Below are 18,466 nucleotides of genomic sequence, written 5' to 3'. Positions count from 1 at the left end.
GGGGGGCGAGATCGCTGTCACACCGGCTTTACAGCCACATACTCAGACTCCGTTGAACCACGCCCCCTAAACGCATAATGGAATGCGCCAAACTCGAGAAATGGAGTCGACGACCTGACCGATTTGGCCATCAATGAGGTAGCAGAACACAATTTTTCGCCTATGGGGATTTACTTTGTTAAGGAAACAAAGATAACACCCAGATAAAAATAGCCTCCACCAGACCGACTAATTACAGGGTACGGATCATTGTGGACTCCTGCCCTAATTTTATCCTGCTGCCCGGGTCAATGAACCCTAGTAGTACAGTGGCCAAACTCCCTTGGAAATTGAACTCTTCTCCTCCCTTAATGGACAGCGAAGTTTAAGGCCACACTAACCTAATTCTTAAGAAAGACATCCGCGCGCGCGTTGATTTTCGCCTGTTCTCAAACAAACAAAAATAACTGTACATGTGGTCACATGTTACAGAATAGCATCCATGGTGAATAAGAATTTCATGCTTACCACAGGATCTACTCTCCTGAGTAAGGGTCAGTGTGTAGATTTAACATAATTATCGTTCATTGCCAAGTTGTCGTTTTTCCGTGAAATCTAGTGTAGCTTTCTTCAATGCACATGTGACATGATAGCCTCTAACAGGCTCCGGATATCGCTGGGAAAATTTAAGCAATTGTCCAAATAGACAGAAAACATGCCAAAAGAAAAGGCCTGCCCATTTTTCGTCTTGTCGATATGCTCACATGCTATAGTCGGCAATTTATGGTTTCACTGTGGGTAATCAGGTGTGTTATTTAAACTTTAACCTTTTATCATCGGAAGTACGCACTGAGCCTTAGTTTAGGTTGACTGAAATTTTCAATAGCGACCAAAAGATCATTCCTCTTCATCTTAGACGATTTTGAAGCTGATTCAGTGATTTATAGGCCCAACAACTATTCCCAAACACTCGTAAGACCTTTGTATCATGTTGTCTGTTTTCCCCGTATGCAAATCCTCACATGTAACATCAGGGTACTTCCAGTTGTTTCGTTGTCAAGTAAAAAGCTGCTGAACCGGTTTTGCCCCCATCCTGTCACTTTATAAATGATCACAAGTTTATTGAGTTTATTGTGTGATCATGTGATCATCAGACAGGTGTGTTCAGTGTCTCTTTTAACGAAAAAACAACTATATAAAGTACCTCGTGTCTTTGAGTTCACCTATGTCACCGTCTTCATAAGACAAAAGTATGTGAGGAAAACAATTGGACCTAACCAAAGTCGGTACATGGATCATAAGCGACACCTGATAAATCAGTTGCAGTACTGCAGCATCATTCACATTGGAGTCGTGAAGTACTGCAACTAATTAATAGAGGTCAAAGTGTGTTCATGTAAAGATTTTCAGTAGTACAAAATATCCCGTCCATACTGCAATGACGCCATAATTCTCTGCGTGACTTCTACAGCAGCCCATTTAATCAATTGCTTTTCTATATAATTGATTCTAACAGTTCATGTAGTTAAACAAGGTACGTAAGGGTCTGCCAAAAAAGCCTGTCCGTCACTCAGGAAGAATTACGATCCTTCACTCAACATCTGCTTTGACAGCTCATACGAGTTTGAACGACAACTGTTACTTGACTGTCTATCCACTCACATAATCAATGAGAGTCCGTAGCTCTTGTTCTTGACCTTGAGGCTTAGCTAAACCACCTAAATACATTTGTACTAGGAATCAATTATAGATAAATCACCCCAGCTGTCTGCTTTAACCCTCAAGCACCCGACCTTTTTTTTGGACTAAAATGACCGAGTGGGGTCCAAATGGACCCCAAAATGTTTTGTTCATAAAATCTCAGTACCATTTCTTATCGGCGATCATTGTATATACATTGCTTCGTCAATGTAAATGAAATATTTTGAGATGTTAATGTGTTGCTAATTCCAACTCATTATAATAAGTTATGCAAAAGTTCAGAAGGACCACGTTTTGCACTAAACCTATTCGGACCAGATTGGGGAATTTTGAGGCCCTCAGTAACATTTATGTCGCATAACTCATGAACGGCTAGAGCTAAAGCTACAAAACTTGGTAATTTATCAAAAAATATTGTTTGCAAAAGTTTTTGGTCAATAAAGTAAGTTTATCATTTTTGTCGGTTGCCATGGCAACCATATTCTAACAGGCATATTTTTGCCAAAATTTCAATTTAAACAAGGTTTTCTTGGTAAACTATACCTGTTTTCTGACAACAATCAAATTCTATGAATTTCAATGTAATTTTCATGACTTAAAATTTTTATTTTATGCTAATTTCATTACGTCATTGGTCGAAATGCAAGATGGCTGCCCTGATTAGGTAAATGACGTCATAATGTCGTCACATTACATGTTGATGACACAGAAATTTTTGTGAGGATTAAAGGTTACATTGTTATTATCGTCTAAAAGTTTAGTAGTCCTACTATAAGTTGTTAAGGAGTTAGCCTCCAAAGTTTGTTTTAGAAACTGCACATTTTTGCTGGGGTCCGTTTGGACCCCAGATGGACTGAACACAAACTTTCTTTATAATAGCCACATAATTGTACCAATCTTTGCGAAAACTTAGGAGAAGGTATAATACATATTGTCTGACAAAGTCACGAAAGTCACGGAAGTATGTTTTCTTCAGATCAAAATGTTCAAATGCCACTTCACAATGTACGCCTGACATGACTGGGTGTTTGAGGGTAAATCCGCCATTTTGCTGAGCGTCTAGAATGAACTGTTGACTATGGAGCTTTCTTGTCACCTTTGATTTCCACTAACGTTTCATACATAGGTTTATTATCGGAAAAATCTAATCTCTTTTCGACTTGAAATATTGACCATTACATGTGATTTCAAATCTTTCGATAAACACCTCTTCGTTTGATAAAAAATTCATTTTGTCACCAACGCATTGAAGTTGGTATTAATAGAATGTAAAGAAGTATAACTATAACGTAAACGCCAGACAAGTATGCCATTTTTATTTAATTTCATTCTACTTCTACTTTTCCATTCTACCTCTGACAGCAAGAAATAATTTCGTAAGAAATTAATTCACATCTGAGACAAGCAAGTCACTAAGACTACTAGAAACTAGAAACTGCCAGGATAAAGATTAACACGACTGGCATAAATACTAACGTTATACAGCTGCTGTTTTAACTATATAGTGTGCCTACCCGTTTCGTTCCACACATTCATGCAGACACGCACACACCGTGGGATAGCCTCTACCAGGCTCCACATGTCGCTGGAAAATAGTATAAACTGGCCAAACAGTCACGTACACGTATGTCATGTCGATAACTGTAGTTTGGGGCCGGCTGACTCATCTGGTGTGTTGTCTGTCTATCTGACCATTATCTAGTGACAAGTGGAGTCTGGTAGAGGCTGACAAAAGGAATCAGTGGTAAAATATGTTCAATCAGCACGATGTTTTGGGTCGACCTTTTAAAATAACTGAACGATAGAATTCGACAAAGGCTAAATATCCGTCATCTCCAAACAGATATATCTACGTATGCCAGACGCAGGGCTGTATCCAAAGAGCCAAACTGTGTCTAACTCATCCTGGAGATTTTAACTACCTGTAACGTCCATGACCTTTGCATGCCGTATGTAATTAGGGCTATTGTCAATTTCGACCTTACGGGAGGTGTGGTTTGCATACATTAACTCGTTAGTCGAGCCCTGATTGGTTGAGACTGATTAGATCAGTCCTCTTATTGACTAAGTAGACATTATATTGTTATGTTAATTAAGCTTGGAAGATGCACTTGTCTGCTCAGTCAGTTCGAGACCTTGGAGTCAGGTATGTGAACGTGTTAGATAGTCCCTCTGTAGCATGTAAGGTTGTGTAGTTTGTAGTGTAATACTTTGATTATGGAGTCAGGTATCTGAACGTGTTAGATTGTCCCTCTGTAGCATGTAAGTTTGTGTAGTTTGTAGTGTAATACTTTGATTATGGAGTCAGGTATGTGGACGTGTTAGATAGTCCCTCTGTAGCATGTAAGGTTGTGTAGTTTGTAGTGTAATACTTTGATTATGGAGTCAGGTATGTGAACGTGTTAGATAGTCCCTCTGTAGCATGTAAGGTTTTGTAGTTTGTAGTGTAATACTTTGATTATGGAGTCAGGTATGTGGACGTGTTAGATAGTCCCTCTGTAGCATGTAAGGTTGTGTAGTTTGTAGTGTAATACTTTGATTATGGAGTCAGGTATGTGAACGTGTTAGATAGTCCCTCTGTAGCATGTAAGGTTGTGTAGTTTGTAGCTATATATATTGTAATACTTTGATTATGGAGTCAGGTATGTGAACGTGTTAGATAGTCCCTCTGCATCATGTAAGGTTGTGTAGTTTGTAGTGTAATACTTTGATTATGGAGTCAGGTATGTGAACGTGTTAGATTGTCCCTCTGTAGCATGTAAGGTTGTGTAGTTTGTAGTGTGATACTTTGATTATGGAGTCAGGTATGTGAACGTGTTAGATAGTCCCTCTGTAGCATGTAAGGTTGTGTAGTTTGTAGTGTAATCGGATCGGTGGTAGGAGAGATCAGACAAATAGAGTCAATAGTACGCCAGATTTAGTCTACCAGGTTTTTCGGTGAGAAATTAATTGTCTTGTCGGCCGACTCCCTATATAGCTATCGCACTATTGACTAATTGTCAAATTTCTACTATTGAACCATTGACCCTTGGGGCCTGTATGAACGAAGACAAAAAAACGTTGTACTGTAAGACAATTTTAGGTTAAAAACAGTTTGGATTCCAATGGAAGGGTCTCACTGAATACCGAAAACAACCGGGAACAACCGAGAACAACTTTCATCTATTACCGAAACAACTTGAAACTACCGAAAACAGCAGAAAACAACTTGAAACTACCGAAAACAACAGAAAACAACTAGACTTAACTATAAACAACTAATAATCATTGCAATGGGTTATTATTGGATAGTTTTGATTTGATTTTGGACAGGTGTCAGGCTAGGATGGATCAATTTGTTTGACGACTCATGTTATTAATATAATATAGTAATAATAGAGTCAACGATCTCCACTGCCTGTTCAAATCTATTAATGTTCGAATTTAGATTCGCGGATTCTATCATAAACAGGGACTGCTTGGTCAACTCGCAAACTCATCAATGGATATTTATACAACTTGGTATCTATTGTGTAACTCCAAGAAGAGGTTACGGTGGGGCGTGGTGTATGTAGTAGTGACCACAACAAGAAATCACAGTAACTACTATCCCCCGACGAAACCTCTGCTTGGAAACCAAGTTTTCTTTTTTTTTTTTTCATTTTCAGTTTTCGGTAGATTTCAAGTTGTTTTCGGTAGATTTCAAGTTGTTTTCGGTAGATTTCATGTTTTTCGGTATTTAGTGAGACCGCAATAGAAAACAAAAGGAAAGGAAAGGGGAAGCTGAAAACAATTTTGGATGTCTGCACAGGAAAGTGGCGCAATGAATCAATAAGCTCCTGTTTTATACAACAGGAGCTAATTGACTTAGTCTTGTTTCCTCTTGACATCCAAAATTGTCTTCAGCTTCCACTTGCCTTTCTTTTTGTTTTCTATTGGAATCCAAAATGTATTCAACCTAAAATTGTCTTACAGTACACCGTTTCTTTATTGGACACTGAAATTGTCGTCATTCATAGTTAGGGCATAAAAGACTCGTTTCGTTCCAGATCACTTCAGTGTCACTGACGAAAACTGGTGGATTCCAATTGAAACGTCTGACCGTTTCTAAAACCATATCCAGTCGCCCGAGTGACTACTTTTTTGGTGTATCTTAATACCTGGATGTCTAACCTACATTGACATATGGTTGATTGTGTTCATGTGTAACGTTACATATTTATTATCTAAAACAGATATTATGTCAATATTATCAGACTAGATAGGCAGGTTTACCTATAATAGCTAATAGTACTAAGCTAATATATAGATACATGTATTAGAATTTCAACTTGAGAAAGATTAAATGACTGTCAGACCTGTAATGTACTTTACTTTGTGTTCAGAATTAGCTCATAAAATCTTTACAATATGTTAACATTATAGAGATGTTGTTTTTTCCTATTACATCTACTAGGTAAAGCCATCAACTGACCGTCATGCGGCCACTTACCCTCGGAGATCTACAGAGAGGTGCGACAGTCCCAAGGGACAGCGGGGCTCCCCATGACGTCATGCCACCCTGGATGGACCGCGACAGGTTTGATCGTGGCAGGAAATTCATCCAGCGCCATCTTCCCGGTGTGTTCCTGTCACAGTACATGGCCCTGTTGGTGGGCTTCAGTGTGGCATCGTTACTTGATGTCCTGCTCTTCACTGGGAAGTCGTCCACTGTGGAGCAGTCCATGAGAAGGTACATCAGCACTGCGCGCCGTCTGTTGCTGTGGCACGATGGCGACGTGTGGGACGTCAACAGCAAAGCCCACGCCTCGGTCATGAAAGTGAGGAACATGCACAGCCAAGTGGCACAAGCCATCACCAAGGACAGCAAAGGCTGCGAGTCAAGGGGCCAGCAAGGGCACAGGACAGGAGAACAAGTACACACGACGGGAAATGGTCTCACAGATTGTAAGCAAAACAAACATTTCAGCTGTACAACTGGTATAAAAGCAGACAGTGATAAGGTGTTCATCTCCCAGTATGACATGGCATTGACTCAGTCTGGGTTTGTTGGCTTTGTCTTGCAACGTGAGAAATTCGGAATATGCTGTAATATTGCTGAACTGGAAGATTACATATTTTTCTGGAGGGGTATTGGTTATCTACTTGGAATAGAGGATAGGTTCAATATGTGCTCTGGAAACTATGCTGAAACCTGCAGGATCTTTGATCAAATTGAACATGAAGTAGTCAAACCAGCATTTCTAAATCCGCCACAGGGTTTTGATGTTGTTACAACTTCATTTGTGGAAGGTATGCAACTTCAACTAAAAGACAGACTACTGACAACAGGTACCATGTTCAGTTTTGCACATGATTTACTTGATTTTCCTTTGCCGGAGGTCAGCATGGCTGAATGGTGTAAGTTCATCATTCTGAAGTGGGTGATTTGGCTGGTAGAGAGAGTTCCTGGTATGGCCACATTTCTCACCAGAAACCTTTCTGTTCTTGTGAAAAGGGAGAACCCAGAATGATATGGGGCATGGTTGGACAAGTGGGGACCACAACTTCAATGCGTTCTTTGTGTTACAATTGAGGAAAAGTGGCGGTTTCAGCATTGGGGAGATTGCTGCCAAATCAACCATTGTAAAACCATGAACAATTTTGTGTATTTCAATTTTAACGTTGTATTGAATGCTAGAATGCTAGATCACCAGGTCATTGTAGTTAGTTGGTTAGAATAATGTAGGCGTCTCTCTAGATTTTAGATATTGGAGTATGGATAACATAGCTACATGGTATGGCTTGAACTGTTTATTGTTTTTAGATTAGGTAATGTATACGTTTGTCTGTCATATACTTACAATTTACCCCCTTTTTAAGATATTGTCGTTTAAAATCGCAACCGTTGTTAGTACTGCAATGTTGGATTGCACTTACCACTCTCTATATGTATGTAGTTCACACATGTACATCTCTAGAGGCTGTTGAGACCTTTAATCAGTATGTGAACATGACATATCTTTGTCGACCTTATAATAACTGGAATTCCTCAAGAGACATTTTTAGGGGTTTGTAAATATGCCGTACATTCAGATTAAACTAATCTCTGTCGATGTTAGAATTTAGCTGTAATAGAAAATCTGACATGATATTGATGAACGGAATAGTATCTGAAATATCTTCAATAAAATGCAACATGCCTCAAAAGTATGGTTGGATGGATATGTTTCTCAATCTCTGTGTTTGACATGTATGTACCCTGGTTGACAGAAAATATATCGCAGCAAACAGACGTTTTCCTTGAAGGGGCTGCAGTGTGCGGAAACAACGAAACTCTTGCCTGCACACCTGCCGCGGGACCTTCCTAATCTCATCAAATGGGCTGACCAATGAGCGAGCGCACACCTGCCGCGGGACCTTCCCTTCCTAATCTCATCATATGGGCTGACCAATGGGCGAGCGCCACGCCTGGGCACATGCAGTTCAGGTCAGGTCTGGAAATAGCCTGATGACTAAACTATATAGCTACATGTACGTGGTATGGACTGGAATTGTTGTTTACTGGTTCCTTTCAAAGTATTTAACAGTTTATTTGTTTTCGCAAACGTATATGTGTTTGTGTAAGATGCGAAGCTTGCATAAAATGTAACTAATATATAAAATTTACCTATGCCATGTTCATTATGTCAATAGTGGACTTTAATTCTTTTTACACAGTTCTTTATAATTCAATTTCAGTCATGTGTTTGAAATCAACGAAGTGACATTTTTTTATAAATTTTACAGTGTATTCTGTATGTAAATACAGACTGCAGATGTACTTGTTGACTAGTTGTTCAATAATTACAACAGTGTGTTCCAGGTTTTGGATTTATAAATGATAATCATTTCGAATCACAGTTTCTCTATGATGGTCCATAGCACAGTCTGATGTCCTTGTAACATGTAGCTCTACACGGCAGGTCGTACAGGACAGCAGATGAGTTTTGTTTCTAGCTGAAAATAGCCGCAAAGAAATGAGGCTGTAGCAAGGGTTGTGTACAAGGATATGAAGTTCCGTTTGTTTGTCTCACGTGGAAAATATTAAGTTTCTCCATTTGAAAGAAAACATGTCTCAGTGGTATTTTTTCCAAAACTCTTAATCCATTTTTAAGTGTCAGTTGTTGTTGACCTTTCGACTTACCTGGTGTAACAACTGTGACCTGGTAGAATTACGGTAAAAAGCTGCAAGTTGGTTGCTATTCTGACGCGTCTCAGTTAGGACACATTGATTTCATTATATTGATTACATCTTCTGGGAACCCCAAAACTGATGCGAGCGTGACAATAAAATAAGTTTGTCAAAAAAAGTTTCCTTCCTCTTAAAACCTTAGTGGTTGTGAAGGTTGTGCAAATGACCAAATACATTGTGTTGAATACCGAACAATAGATTCTTCATATTATTGTTGTATCGTCTTTTTTTTTACCTTGGAATTGACGTTGACATTAGTACATGTCTTTCGATATATCTTATTTATCTGAAGCATATATTTGCTTCTTTTGCAGCTGCTTTGTACGGTTTATAGCATAGTTGAAAGCTCCTTTTTTTGGAAACGACCGATATCTGATGCATACGCAAATGTCAACCATATAATCTACATGGCCTTATATTTGATTATGGATTTGATAATTTGATGTTCAGACAGAACCTTACGCGATCTGCAGGTGCGCGTAAGGGTGAACGTTCTTACGGTCAAATCAGATTATGAGGTAAGCGTAATGCCAGGTGCGTGCAAGGGTAAACGTCCGCACGGTCGTCGGGACGTTGGAAGAACCGGCTTAAATCAAATATTGAACCATGCTGAACGGGTTTATGTCAAAACTTTTAACTTGGATCCTTTGACTAAACATACAATATATATCTAGACCAAATTTTATGTCATTTGGTCTCAATAACAGGGCCAAAAAATTTACAATTGGAGAAAAAGAAGAAAAAAACGGATCAGGTTAGTGACCCACTCTGACTTGTTTCTTTTCTGGCAGTTCTCTGTCTCCGCTGAAGTTCACAACTGTTAGACTAAAAAATATGAAAATAGAAGAAATTAATTAAATGGGGTGTTGTAGAAGTCACACAGAGAATTATGGCGTCATTGCATGCAGTATGGTCTGGGTCTCCGGGATGGTTTGTGCTATTGGTATTTTTACATGGATCACAAGCGACCCCTATTAATTAGTTGCAGTACTGCACGACACCAATGTGAATGGTACTGCAGTACTGCAACCGATTAATAGGTGTCGCTTACGATCCATGTACCTACTTCAAATGGTTAGGTCGAGTTGTTTTCATGACATACCCCAGTCTTTATCGTCTTCAGTCTTATGCCATACAAAGTAAAGAAAGAAATTGTAAATATGACTTTATGACAGTAGAAATAGGGGAACTCAAATGCACGAATTATTTCAAATAAATTTGTTTTTGTGTTAAAGGAGACAAATTGAATGGAATGTGTAAAACCCTTAATCACACCTGTCCATCGTCTGTGGCTTACTGTAATTGAATTAAATCAGCTGTAAATTATGTAAAGCTGAATCTTTCAGTCTTTGTAAAAAGAGTAAGAAACAAAGAAAGTTTCACTCAGAATATTTTGAAATGTTGCACTTGTCATATATTGCTCCAAATGAGTCACAGCAATATTTACATGTACATGTGATTGAAACATTGTTTCTCTGAAATATAAGAATACTTACTTCCCTTTCTATTATTCAACTTCAGGAGTATAAGATACAAAATGTTCCCTTAACCCTATTCAGACCGGGGGGGGGGGGCTTTTGAGGCCCGCGCTAACTTCGATGTCCTATAACGCCAGAACGGCTTACGCTAGAACCACCAAATTTAGTGAGTTTTCCTAAAATATTGTTGGCAACAATTCTACGAAGTTTGACAAATTTTCCATTTTTTCTTGCTGCCATGGTAACCGTTTGTTGACAGGCAGTTTTGCCAAAAATCACTATTTTTGGTTCTAACAATGTATTTTTCAAATTTATTTGCTATATTACTGTGATTTTGTTACATAAATAAAATCTTATATTATTCAGCATATCTTTCATAATTATATATGCATAAATTATGCTAATTTGATGACGTCATCAGCCCAAAATCCAAGATGGCGGACGGAATGGCCAGATCAAGAAAACAAAGCTAATTATCCCTTAAAATTTGCAACTACCTGGTATTTTTTCATCAAAAACCATCTAAATGAATGAATTTAGTCTATTTCCATTGCCCTTTGTGATTATTTGTTGCAAAAAAAGTATTTTCAAAAATTCAAGGTGGTGGATATAATATGGCGGAGCCCAACTCGTATCTTAGATGTGCATGACGTCATTTTATGACGTCATATTGACGTAATTGATGTTGCTATTGGCAACGCAAGTCGTAATAAACATTATTATTCTGTTATCTGCACTTGTTGTTACATTTTTGCAGCATAATTTGAAGTTTTCTGAGAATACCCATTTTTCATGGGTTTGGCCAATGTAATCAAATTGATGACGTCATAATTACGTCATCTTACGTCAACGTAAAATCAAACGTCACATACTTGTCAGATATTATGTCGAAATCATGTCCTCAAAATTTGGTGGCCCTACGGCACGTCGTTTCAGAGTTATAGGACTTAGAAGTGGAGGGCCTCAAAAGCCCCCCCCCCCCCCCCGGTCCAGGGATGACCAAAAAAGCCCGGTCTGAATAGGGTTAAACATGTATAGGACAATTTGTCATCCAACAGGCTATTAATATGTCAAAGACATACTGAACTAGAAAGTAATGTGCTGTGGAAAAATCAACACAAGACAATGGTGCAGAACTTAGAAGTTTTTACTTGTAAACCACAAGATTACACAGCCTAAACAGAAGATTTTGATATTTCAAAAGCTATAGCCAATTATTTGCACCAAAATACACACGTGCATCATAACTGCACAATATAAATGTGTCTCACGTGAAATATACCTAGCGTTATTTGGTAAACTATGACAGTGACGTCTATAAGAAGAAGAAGACTACATTCATATGAATAAATTATGATAATAACTGTGTGATAACATTTAATCAAAATCAGTCTCTAGTTTCTGTCATATAACATAACGTTATATTTATCCGATACTTTGCGTTTATTGTTTAGCTACATTCATATTTAACACTTATCTGAAATGTGAAAATAATACACATCTATCATACCAACGAGTATACCTTCATTCTGTGCACATGTTTTGGTAAATGCTATGCTGAAATACTTGTTATCGTTTTAGTTGAAAGTTCCTTCATCTTGAGGCAGGTTGTATTGTTTCAGATCGCAAAAAAACAAACTAACTACACTAAGTCTCGTTCCACCAGCCCGAAACACATCAAACTCTCCTGGCCCTAAAGGCTGATATCTTTGTACGGACTTCATATCTACTTATCCACTTATGCAACAAGGATAATTTCTTCTTTTTCTATATTCTTCCTGATTCACGAGTATATTCTCCACTTCCTCGTTCTCTAGTTCCCGTGTATTCAAATATTCACTGGCCTCATCAAGTTCCTCCAGGAGCGACCTCGCCTCTTCCACAACCTCCCTCAACTCTGAGTCAGCTGGATGGGTAAAGGAAAGACAGATATCAAGAGAAAACCAGTGACAAATTATGATATCACGTCGACTTGGGATGGCACTGGTTCTATGTGTAGTGCAGACATTTATTCGTTAAGAAATTTCTAATATTGTAGACACTGAAACAGCAATGTTTGTGTAGTAGAATGCATCTCTTCAAACGATCCCTTTTTTGCGTTGTGCTATCGAATTATCAATATGTTTCTACTTATCCACGGCAAAATTAAACAAAGTCTGATTAAAACTAAATGCCAGTCTGGATATGTGTTTAAACAAAGTCTGATTAAAACTAAATGCCAGTCTGGATATGTGTTATAACCAAACGTACCATCTGAATCGACATCCAGACTTCCACCGTTCCTTCTGCGCCTGCGCCGACGCCTCCATCCCTCAGAATCGTCTATCAGCGTTGCCATGACAACCATCGTCACCAGCATCATGCAGACAAACAGCTTCATGGTGTAGCTTCAGCTGATGTAGGGAGGGGGGGGGGCAAAATGTATAACTCAGTTTTATCGTTGTAACGAGCTTTTTAAAGCTTTTTCAAGCTTTTTAAAGCTTTTTAAAGCTTTTTAAAGCTTTTTAAAGCTTTTTAAAGCTTTTTAAAGCTTTTTAAAGCTTTTTAAAGCTTTTTAAAGCTTTTTTTCTTTTTGAAGACTCTAAAGTCTTCAAATCTGCAACAAAATGCAGAAATCACTTTTGACAGGACTATAGCTAACACGAAACAGTCAACAACATATTAACCATTCGACGAAGAACTACATGTATAAGATTTAACATATACATATAAAACAAGTCCATCCCTATTCCAGACCCAACGTTTAGGGTACGTACAGAAACAAGGTAAAAGCGATTGAGAATACTAAATAAAAATCCACAAAACATGTTGGTAAGAGAGTTTGATACTTACAGAAATCCTGGACACGTAGATCACGGCACGATGTCACTCTGAGGTCACAGCTGGCGGGAATGAATGAGGAGGGCTCGCGTGGACGGACATATTTACCCCAAGGTGTAAGACAAGTATGCAAATGTTTCATGGTTACTTGTTTTCTGAATGGGAAAGTTAATTTAAAAGTCCTAAAACGATTTTTTTTAATGCTGGCTCTGTTAATGTGAAACATCATGCTTTTGATTGTATACTTCCTTCTCTTCTGGTGCACTGTTATCAATAAGCAGTATGCTCGCTATACGAATTGATCATCGCTTGCGGTCGGTTGTAATAAACAATGCTAACTTTATAGTGTAGCCTTCTCTGTGTTGTTACATGTTCCATATTCCGTTGGTGAACCAGAAGTAGTGTGGAGATGCGAATGTTTGAGATGGTTAGACAACGTCCATTGGAAATAAAATAGGGATTATAGATTAGTCATAGCTGTGTTTTAGTTGCTTATTGTAACGTTATGGTGGCTAAGTACTGTAAATGTACCTAAGTATGTGGTATCAGTTGGAGCATGTTAGTTGAGTCCGCATCAGGATGTTCCTAAAGTTACATGTTCCGTTACTAAGTACACTGTTGTGTGCTAGAATTGTAGGATTTCCATAATCCAGTGTCGTCAATAAACTAAAACACGATATGGCTGTTAACCCTTTGTGTCTTTCATGCCAAGCCATCCCTTTCCTATAGAATATCTGATTTCTCCTGTACAAATTAGCACATGTAACTCCCTACCAGGATTCACGTGCCTAGAAAAATAGTAAATATTAATAGATCAATAACATGTCAGGCGAGTTAACCGGGCAAAAGGTACAGTTAGCAGCAATATGCTATGACACTATGCTGTAGTTGGCCTTTAATCTTTACTGGAATTATCAGGTATGTAATCTTTGACCTTTTCCCGTCGAAGTTCTGACCTTTGAATCGGCTTGCCCGCCATTTTCAACAGATCATTTCTCTTCATCTAAGACGATTTTGAAGGCGATGCAACGCATTATTGATCCAGCAACTATAGCCACACATTGGTGACATCTGTATTGATTATTTAAGTAAATAATGTTTATTGCAAATTCATGCCCACTGGGCTAATTGCAAGAGACGAAAGACTAAATACATGAAATGAATGAATGTAGTCTAAGAACATGTAGATAAACTAAATTCTAACATACAAATATTAAGTGGTTGAATGTACAAATGATACAGAATAGGGTACTATTGACGTGTCCCGTGTTGTCTGCTTTCCCTTATGCAAATCAGCACACGTAACGTGGTGCTTTCCTTTGTTAACTGACCTACCAAACCGGTTTTGTCCATCCACTCAGTCACGATATGAACCCGTCTTGACCGCTTTGTTTCTGTCAGTACCGACTCTGAAGGACCGTGAGGACCTGTGTTGACTTCATAACATCGTGCAGTGCTTTGGAGCATCAGCGTATCTCGGTAAGTGCTGAGTTTGGTTTGGTTTCCTGTGTTTATAATAATGCCTGTGTTACCAGTGTAAATACTGTGCATCTAAAGCAGTGAAATTTACGAAGCACATTTTATTTCCAAGTGTTCATTTAACCACGCCGAAAGAACCACATTGTTTAAAGAAATCAAAATTTGAAGAAATCATAAAACATCTTCCTCACATTTTACGGATGAACAGAAAGTCACTTTCCTCTTAATAATAACAAACCCACAAATTGTAGAAAAAGTGGGACTTTTAATGTCACCCTCTGCTTCCAAAAAGAATCCATCTAGATATAATCAACACTTGTCTAGTATTCGATTATTCTCTTTGTTACACTCTTACATGTATGCATATTCCCTGTCTTGATTCTATTATGTACTTGGAATTAGCCTACGGCAGTACGGGCATGAAATTGCAAGTAAGCTTTCCATATTATAAATCGAGGTATCAGGAGTGTCCAAGCTGAGTCAGTTTGCTGTCGGGTAGGTTTTAGAATGTGTAAAGTTGATAATATCATGGTTCCAAACTAACAAGGATTTTGATATGGTCGAGCAGATGTGACCTAACACTCTAGTAAGGGGGTTATGCTTAGATTTTTGTCAAACGTCCATGTTCAATCATCTGCATATATTAGACACTGAATGGGTGCATGTTAGTTTCTGCGTGGAACTGGATTTGTAGACAGCATCGTAAGCCTAGTAAGTCGCTCATAGTCGTCATTTATGTCTATTTTGTCTAATGCTCACAAACATCATTACTTACGCTTACATTTCGACTTACTAGTTTTGCTTCCCTACGTGCCTTACATGCATTGCCATGTCCATGTTGTCTCTTCTCTCTATGCAAATCAGGGGTTCTAATCATGTAATTAAACACAACCGCACAAACCTGTTTTACTATACCACTATGCAAACGCATCCGGTTAGTTACTGTGAACATATGGTAGAAGTTTCAAACTGTAATGTTGTTCTCTTTTCCTCATCATTCATACAGGATCTGGAGTTTGACCAACATGGCGACTAGAGCCGGATCTCATGTGACACAAAGGGAGGGAGAGGATGAACAGGATTTTCCCCGTACCCACAAGTGCAGCTATTGTGACAAGGAGTTTCGCTTCAAAAGTGAGCTCAATCGACATCTGCAAACTCACACTGGTGAGAGACCATGTCTGTGTGATGAATGTGGGAAACGATTTGGTTATCTAAGTCATCTGGAGGATCACATGAGAACTCACACCGGTGAGAGACCGTACAAGTGTGATAATTGCAACAAATGCTTCAGTCGGTCACATCATCTGAAGGCTCACATGCGGACTCACACAGGGGAAAAACCGCACATATGCGAGGAATGCTGCAAACAGTTTACTACGTTGTCAAATCTTAAGAGTCACATGCGGACCCACAATGGTGAGAAACCGTACGAGTGTGAATATTGCAACAAGTGCTTCAGTCAGTCACATCATCTAAAAAGACACATGCGGACTCACACAGGGGAAAACCCGTATAGATGCGAAGAGTACTGCAAAAAGTTTACCACTTCGTCAAATCTAAAGAGTCACATTCGGACTCACAATGACGAGAAAACTTACCGGTGTGATGAATGTGAGAAACAGTTTAGTAATCTTAGTCATCTGAAGGACCACATGAGAACTCACACCAGTGAGAGACCGTACCAGTGTGATAACTGCAACAAAGGCTTCAGTCAGTCAGCTCATCTGAAGACTCATATGCGGACTCACACAGGGGAAAAACCTTACAGATGCGAGGAATGCTGCAAACAGTTTACTACGTTGTCGAATCTTAAGAGTCACATGCGGACTCACAATGGTGAGAAACCGTACAGGTGTGAGGCATGCTGCAAGCAGTTCAGTCAGCTTGGTACCCTTAAAATACACATGCGAACTCACACGGGTGAGAAACCGTACAAGTGTCAGGAGTGCAGCAAGCTGTTCAGCGACCCGAGTCATCTAAAAAGACACATGCAGACACACGCTAATTAAATAGAAGCCGTACAAGAGTAATTATAGCAGGCAGTTGTTCGAGCTGTTTGGTCGGTCTGAAAAAGCACAAGATATTTCACACAGGTGATAATCCGTGCGTGTGTAAACACTGCAAAAACGTTTCTCGGGCGACTAATCTGGAGAGTCACATGTCGATTTACACCGAGCAGACACGTACGAACTCGCATTGGTGGAAAGTGGAAACCTATGTATTCCTGGTGGCCTAATAGTGAAATGTCATACATAGGCAACAAATGCGACATTTCTCCAGCATGGGAGACTAGTTTAGAGCTAGACAATCGCCATATGTTCAAACGCCTAAACTTTACATGACTATTGTGGGTACGTTACAGACATTATGTTTACCTAATAGTATGTTGTTTCTTAACGATGTATATATTTTGTCACTATTCTGTTTGTGTTACTTGTTTGTTTCTTATGATTCCAGTGTAACATCAAACATAATTGGAAACAAATCACAGCATATCAAACATATCACCGTATGTCACGTAGTGAATTATAACCTAGTGTAAAAATGACATTTAACGTTTGCGCACCAGTGACAGAGAAACGGTAAGACATTGTCCGCTTGATTTAACGGCGTCGTGATCTATAGCTTTGTACCACGACACTCAAAATTTCACTATTAGCTGTAGATGTATAGATCTACTGTAGATCTAAGTGTTTGGAATTAGCTTTGGAAACATGTAAGTTGTGGATGTTGCTAGTTACGTATGTTTGCCTTCAAGTAAACATACTACTGTAATCGTCTAGAGATTTCATTACGAACTGAGCCAATTCAGAACCGGGAAATGAGTAAACACAGCCAAGGTGCCAGGCTGCTGGGGTTTATTGACTCTCAGGCTGGTGTGAATTACATACTAATCCCCTCAGTGTCCACGGGAAATGTCAATACTTGCACAGTGCATTGATGTCGCTAGATGGCCTCGTGTCCCCACATGATCACTGTCACACCCATGGAGATCGGTATCATCTCTATTGTTGAGACGCAAATACGTTTCCAAACGCCGTGCATTAATCCGCTAGTCGGGACCAAACTCGAAAGTGTATGCGCGTTATGATTGTGCCGTCTTTTTTGTATCATGTTTTGGCCGTACAGCCGTTGAAACATGAAACTTGAACGCTTGAAAAAGACGGCGTCACACATTCCTTTTGTTGACGGCTTTCTCTGTGTTGACCCTGATAAGCCTTTGGGCGGCAAAAATTTATATCCAGAAATTTGAAAAAGGCCTGATGAATCTCTATCATGAGCTGAAGACCCGTGCCTACCCACATATTTTTTTCCGTTCCAAGTCCATTTGCCGTTCCCTTCCCCTTACAAATAAAACGAAATACGGGTCAGAGTTTGAAAAACGTTTTGAAGCCAGGTTGGCCGATGGTAAATCTCATCTAAAGCGCTGAATCAATAAATATGTGTACAAATTTAGAGGGGCGCGATGAAAGAACAGAAATGATCAAACACTCCCGAACCCGGCTCGGCAGATTACGAATCAAGCACGCTACCGCTGTCGCTTCAAAAGCTCAGAGCTCCGGGGCAAGGACGGTAGGCGGTACTAGTACTTGAACCACTGTTACACTGCTATAAGAAAACAAAGGAGAGTAAACAAACGGAAAAGTCTTCAGCATCTTTGAAAAAAATCCATTCTGTAGGATTCTGATTTGGGTGTTGTTGTTTTTTATTTTGAATATTTTCATCCATAGCATTCTGCTGTTATTAACTATAAAAAGCTTTAATTTAGGTAGCCTGGATACCAGACCCCACCTTGTTGTCAAAACTATCTATC

The 18,466-nt window shown here is 39.1% G+C and overlaps 3 protein-coding genes and 1 long non-coding RNA gene across 4 annotated transcripts in view; 2 read left to right on the top strand and 2 right to left on the bottom strand.

Annotated features, from left to right (window-relative positions):
• Window positions 1–18,466, bottom strand: part of LOC118420482 (zinc finger protein 525-like) — a 91,969-nt gene that overhangs the window by 6,399 nt on the left and 67,104 nt on the right. The window lies entirely within an intron of this gene.
• On the top strand, window positions 3,759–7,851 carry LOC118420496. Its single transcript, XM_035827327.1, has 2 exons — window positions 3,759–3,826; window positions 6,116–7,851. The coding sequence occupies exon 2, from the start codon at window positions 6,138–6,140 to the stop codon at window positions 7,170–7,172; it is 1,035 nt and encodes a 344-aa protein (XP_035683220.1). The 5' UTR covers window positions 3,759–3,826; window positions 6,116–6,137; the 3' UTR covers window positions 7,173–7,851.
• LOC118420564 lies at window positions 11,428–13,339 on the bottom strand. The gene is made up of 3 exons (XR_004831745.1): window positions 13,183–13,339; window positions 12,601–12,743; window positions 11,428–12,256 (listed from the first exon to the last, which is right to left on the bottom strand). It is a non-coding gene; the product is annotated as an uncharacterized LOC118420564 (long non-coding RNA).
• On the top strand, window positions 14,619–17,435 carry LOC118420504 (zinc finger protein 436-like). Its single transcript, XM_035827336.1, has 2 exons — window positions 14,619–14,649; window positions 15,656–17,435. The coding sequence occupies exon 2, from the start codon at window positions 15,675–15,677 to the stop codon at window positions 16,659–16,661; it is 987 nt and encodes a 328-aa protein (XP_035683229.1). The 5' UTR covers window positions 14,619–14,649; window positions 15,656–15,674; the 3' UTR covers window positions 16,662–17,435.

Source organism: Branchiostoma floridae, chromosome 8, assembly GCF_000003815.2.
Source record: "Branchiostoma floridae strain S238N-H82 chromosome 8, Bfl_VNyyK, whole genome shotgun sequence".
Lineage (NCBI taxonomy): Eukaryota > Metazoa > Chordata > Leptocardii > Amphioxiformes > Branchiostomatidae > Branchiostoma > Branchiostoma floridae.
The sequence above is the reverse complement of the archived record's forward strand: the minus strand, read 5'-3'. Positions and strand labels throughout refer to the sequence as shown.

Bases quoted from the DNA above. Each gene is read 5' to 3' on its own strand.
- LOC118420496 (XM_035827327.1), top strand. From the start codon at position 6,138: ATGCGGCCACTTACCCTCGGAGATCTACAGAGAGGTGCGACAGTCCCA.
- LOC118420504 (XM_035827336.1), top strand. From the start codon at position 15,675: ATGGCGACTAGAGCCGGATCTCATGTGACACAAAGGGAGGGAGAGGAT.